Source organism: Crocuta crocuta, unplaced genomic scaffold, assembly GCF_008692635.1.
Source record: "Crocuta crocuta isolate KB4526 unplaced genomic scaffold, BGI_CrCroc_1.0 scaffold221, whole genome shotgun sequence".
Taxonomy (NCBI): Eukaryota; Metazoa; Chordata; class Mammalia; order Carnivora; family Hyaenidae; genus Crocuta; species Crocuta crocuta.
Genome location: NW_027528610.1, coordinates 53,577 through 59,125, shown reverse-complemented (window position 1 = coordinate 59,125; position 5,549 = coordinate 53,577). Strand labels below are relative to the sequence as shown.

General features: G+C 64.2%; 1 protein-coding gene across 1 annotated transcript in view; it reads right to left on the bottom strand.

Moving 5' to 3' along the window:
- The window catches only part of PLCXD1 (phosphatidylinositol specific phospholipase C X domain containing 1), a 17,674-nt gene extending 13,231 nt beyond the window's left edge, over nucleotides 1-4,443 (bottom strand). The window contains exons 1-3 of the mRNA XM_077754708.1: nucleotides 4,363-4,443; nucleotides 3,680-3,817; nucleotides 431-567 (exon numbers count right to left, since the gene is read on the bottom strand). Of these exons, the coding sequence (XP_077610834.1) occupies nucleotides 431-567; nucleotides 3,680-3,797 (255 nt within the window). The 5' untranslated portion in view covers nucleotides 3,798-3,817; nucleotides 4,363-4,443. The remainder of the gene's footprint in view (nucleotides 1-430; nucleotides 568-3,679; nucleotides 3,818-4,362) is intronic.
- Between the last annotated feature and the right edge of the window lie 1,106 nt (nucleotides 4,444-5,549).

The window sequence follows — 5,549 nt, the reverse complement described above, 5'->3', positions numbered from 1 at the left end:
CCCCGCCGCCCCCCGGGGGGGGGGGGGGCCGGGCCGGGAGGATGGAGCAAACCCAAAGCAGAAAGGAGAGGTGATCTCCTCCCAGAACCCAGGACCTACGGCCCTTCCGGGCCCTTCCCTGAGCTTTCTCTGCAGAAACGCATCACGGTGCCTTCCCTCTCCTCTCCCACGAACATGTGCTCGTCTCTAAGCAGGCCTGCGGACAAGTGCACGGCCCGAGGAGGTCCCAGATCCAGGGGCTCTGAGCTGTGACGGTGAGCGCCTGGCACCTCTCACAAAGACGGAGGTGTGGGTTGTTTATGGAACCGTGTCCCCACCACCACCCGCCAGCGATAAGAGCACTCTCCCCGCGAGATGGCGCTGGTTGACTGACCCCAGGGTCCTGGGGACCCTCACCTGGGTGGTGGATCTGAGCCCGGGGGACCCTCACCTGGGTGGTGGACCACTTCAGCACCATGGGGCGTGTGATGCAGGGCAGGACCTTGCCCAGAAGCTGCAGCAGACGGGACTCGTTCTGGGAAATGGGCGACTTCTTGCTCAAGCAGTACGTCATGGTGTCATGGCTCCCTGCAAGCAAAGCCAGGGGACTTTTCAGCCGGAGCCTCCTCTACTGCACCCTCAGCATCGGGCGGTGGGTGTGCCCACCCTGCACATGGGACCTGAGCAGATACAGGGTCGTCCCGGACCAGGACCAGGGTGGCCCTCCACCCAGGCGTCCTTTTCAGGGACAGAAGAGCAGCAACACGGACACAGAGGAGAGGCCACGTGACCCCTTGCATTTCCCGGCTGGGGACCTGCCCGTGCACACTGTGTCCTCACCCAACACGGCCAGCAACGCTCTCCCCTGGCCTGAAGCAACAGCCCCATAACCCTCCACATGGAGGTTCGCTGAAGAAAGAAGAGCCAGAAAGGGGACGTTTCCTGCGGGTGCTAAGTGCGCAGCTGCGTCGGGACCTTCCGCATACGCGGGTGACGCTGTCAGGGTACTGAGACCCAGAGTACTGGTCCATAGGCCAGCGACCTGGACGCCGGGTTGGGGTGCAGGTCGGCGACCTAGAGGCCGGGTTGGGGTGCAGGTCAGCAACCTGGACGCCGGATTCGGATGCGGACGCACCTTTATGAACTGAAGGCGTAAGAAAGGCGGCGTCTGCTCCCGGGACGAGAGTCCACCCGAAATCAGGGGCTGTTTCCGGGCCCTACGTCCCGTGCAGCGCAACCCACGACGTTCACAGATTGAAGCGGGAAAAGAAGCCACTGTGTCTACACGTATCAGTAACCCTGAGTGACGACAGTCCCTAATGCACACGTACGAACGGAAAGGCGAACCGGGCTGGCCTCGTAAGGAAAAATGAACTTTTCCTTTATGTAGAAACCCCAGAGTTACAGGGAAACAGCGCAGGAACGGACGGTGCCCGACGTGCCCGTGTTCAGTAACTGGCGTCCCCAGGACACACTCCTCCTAACAGCCACGAGGCAGAGACGCTCTGGCCGAAGCCCCGCCCCTGGGGATGCCCCGCCCCGCACGGAAGAAGGGAATTCGCAGACTTTAGGTTACGGGTATTGACAGAGATTTTCTCTCCAGGAAGACGCTGGGTGGTCCCAGTGGCCTCGGGGGCCTTGCAAGAGGAAGCCGGCCGGGAAGAAGCGGTCACTGGCTTCCAGGTGGAGGAAAGGGGCGCTGGAGGCAGCAGACAAAAGAGAAAGGATTCTCCCAGGAGCTTCTAGAAGGAGTCGGCCCTGAGGGCACTGAAAGGTCACACCCGTGCGGATCTCTGGCCCCACAGCTGTGAGTTCACACACGCGTGCTGTTTGGAGCCACACAGATTGTGGCCCTTTGTTACAGCCGCCCCAGGACACCATCACAGCCACGTGGACGTGGCGCCTTGGGGACCAGGGGCCCTTTCCCCAGCAGTCTGGGGCGTCCCTGGATCTGCCTCGTAAGGGAGCTACCGTCCACACCCTCCCTAGGGCCACCTGGGGGCACGGAGGGGGAGGGGATGAGCCTGAAGGACCGGCAAGGCCCTGGGCCCTCAGGGCGGGGAAGGGGGCCTTACCTCCCACAGCAATTCCCTGCTGTCCCCCAGAAACCCCCGGAAACCACCTCCCACAAGGAAAACGGCCCCGGGGCGGAGGGGAAACCCCAAGAGGCTCGGTCGCCCGAGGAGGGGAGTGCGGACAGAGTGACACCGTTCTCCCGCAGCAGGCGGTTTAGCCCAGGTTCCTGACACCGATGCTGACCGAGAAGGGGCGGCGGGGGAAGGGGCGGGGAGGGGGCTGGAGGGTCCTCTCATGCGTGGGACAGATTCAGCACGGTGGCCCACAGCAGCGGGTGGGCTCCCCTCCCACAACCAGGTCAACAGTCCAAGACTCAGTGACACAGAGCCACGTGCAAGTGAGTCAAGTCCCCAGGATGGGCCTGGAGAAGCTGCTCCTGGAGGGGAGTGCTCAGTCCCGTGGCAGGGGTGGCTCCCGGCTGGGAGTGCACGGTCCCGTGGCAGGGGTGGCTCGCGGCTGGGAGTGCACAGTCCACACCTGGTCCTTGCTCCGGCCAGCCGGCACCTCCAGGTGCAGGAACGCAGTGCTCGGTCCTGACAGCTGAAGGGCCACCTTCAGAAGCTCGGCAGGTGATGTTGGTGGGAAGGGGACCGGGCCCCATGCCACCAGGCCATCTCCCCCTCGTCCCGAGCTCGAGCCTCGCCCTGCTCACCGTGAGACCCACCCACGCAGAGCCGTGTGTGCAAGGCTGAACTTTGCAGCCTTGTTTTGCGACACCAGACGCTCAGGAGTCCCAGATTCCTCGTGTGGACCATGCCGTCCCCGAAGCACGCAGGGTCCCCTTGCCAGTCGGACCCACTTTGGGCCCTCCGGGCACCAAGCCCAGAAGCATCATGGGGAAAGATGATTGCAGCCCTGAGGGGCTCGCGGGCTCCCTACAAGGAGGGACAGACTGGCGGGAGTGCATCAGCCCACATCCCTGTGCCGTCACATCTCCCCTAAGCCACACTCCTCCAGACTGTGCGTGTGCCTGCCACATCCGAATGAAGGAGACAGAGGAGGGAACACGGTCACTCAGTACATGTGCGTGCATGTGGTGTGTGGGTTACTGTGTGTCTGTGTGTACACGCGCGTGCATGTGTGCTCCTGTGTGCACATGCATGTGTGCCTCTATTGTGCACATGCATGTGGTCTGTGTATCTGCGTGCGCTTGTGTGCATATGCGTGTGTGCCTCTTATGCATGTGGTGTGTGTACACGGTGTGCGCTTGTGTGCACATGCATGTGTGCCTCTATTGTGCGCGTCCATGTGGCATGCGTACGGGCGTGTGCTTGTGTGCATATGCGTGTGTGCCTCTATTGTGTGCGTGCATGTGGCGTGCGTACGGGCGTGTGCTTGTGTGCATATACATGTGTGCCTCTTATGCATGTGTGTGTACACACAGTGTGCGCTTGTGTGCACATGCATGTGTGCCTCTATTGTGCGTGTGCATGTGGCGTGCGTACGGGCGTGTGCTTGTGTGCATACGCGTGTGTGCCTCTGTTGTGCGCGTGCATCTGTGTCTGCATTGTGTGCATGTGTGTGCATGCACGTGTCTGCATTTTGTGTGTGTGTGCATCCATGCGCGTGGTTGTGCGGTTTCCGCACACGCAGGCCGCGCCCCGGGGCACGCAGAAGCCCTCACCTGGGATGGAGAGGTGGTGCAGAGGCACGTCCCAGAGCAGCGGGTGCAGCGCCGACATCCAGTCTGCATTCGTGCCGCAGCGCTGGAGGCCGCTGGAAGCACTCACCTGTCCGCCCATCGGAGGCCACCCTTTGCGACCTGAGGGAGGAAGCGAAGTTTGGCAGAGGCTAACCCAGGGGCCCAGAGCCTCTTTCCAGGGGACGCTGGCGAAGCACGCGCCCTGCCTGCAGCGGTGCCCCTGCTCGGCCAGGCCCTGGTCCCTCCGACCCCACCCCCTACACCCCCCAACAGCCTGCCAGGTCTGCGGGCACCAGGCTGCAACCCTGGGGGGGTGCCTTGGGGGCCCAGGTCAGCACCCCCACCCTCTGCCTCCCTGAGCTGGGGTGTTGGGCTGTGGCGCAGGGACTCGAGGTCTGTCCCCAGCGAAGCCAGCGCTCCCGTAGAGGAGACGGGACGACGCCTGGAGGAGGGGAGGGGAGGGGAGGGGTCTCAGGGTCCTTAACGAGGGCCTGGGCACTGCCCTCCGGCATCTGGGAGGTGACGAACACGCATGGGGTGTGATTTAGTCTCCGGATAAGCAGACGAGGCGGGCACAGGACACCCCACACAGGACGGGGTCCCAAAGACATGGCCGCTGTGGTCACAGGGGCCCTGCGTCCCTCTCATGCTAAAGCCACACGCACCCTTCCACGTGGCCCGGCCTCCTGTCGCCTTCGCCAGCGGGGACTGATGCGCAGAGGTGACGGTCCTGGGCGGAGCTGCGACCCGCCACCAGACTCCTGCGGGGCAGCCTCCTCCGTCTCCCTGGGTCCCCTGGGTCCCGGGATGTGCGCTTGGCGGAAGTGCAGCTGGCGTGAGAACCGGGCCAAGGTGACCGGGTGGCGTGTGGGCCACCACGCCAGCCCCCCAGAGCCACCCTCCGGGAGAGGTCCCTCCGGTCTGCACAGGCCTTTCCCTGGCAGGTCTGCAGCCCTGGGGGCGCTGTGTGCACAGCGACGGGGCCACACTTCGCCTCTCCAGAAAGAAGCCACTTTGCCCTAAGGATTATTTTCAGCCGAAGGAGAATGAGGAAAAGCAGAAACAAAAACTTCCCTCTTCATCTCGGCCAGCAAGCAGACCTCAGTTTCCCTCTGTGGAGCGACCACTCCTTCCCTGGACCCGGAAGAGGGTTATTCTTACGAAAGCACCCCCTGAGGTCAGCATAAGAACCTCAAGGAGTTACTGTGACCCTTCCTTAGCTTCTCACCTACTGTCCCCACAGCCCCAGCCCTCCCCAATTTACCCGCTCANCCGGGCCCCGAGACAGCCCCCGGGGCGCCCGCACCCCGAGTCCCCTCCGTCAGCCCCCGGGACAGCCCCCGGGGCGCCGCACCCCGAGTCCCCTCCGTCAGCCCCCGGGACAGCCCCCGGGGCGCCTCACCCCGAGTCCCCTCCGCCGGGCCCCGCGACAGCCCCCGGTGCGCCCGCACCCCGAGTCCCCTCCGCCGGACCCCGGGACAGCCCCTGGTGCGCCCGCACCCCGAGTCCCCCGCGCTGAGCCCAGCCCCTCGACAGCTGGACCGCCTCCGCCCTCTCTGATCACATCAGGCAGGGCTCGGGGGAGCCCTGAGAAGGCGGGGGTGATTGCACAAAACGGGTGAGTGCAAGTTTGCAGGCTCCCAGGGCCCGACCAGACACGGGGGCCTCCCACTTCTGCGCGTTCGGGGAGGTGACTCCAACCCGACACGGAGCAGCCGCAGGTGGTGACTGGCGACAGTCACACTTAGGAAATAGCTCTTAGGTGAATAAACCGACTGACGTGCAGCCAGCACACCCGCCTGACATTCCGCCCGGTTCGCGGGGCTCCCCAAGGCTCCCCCACCTGCCTGTC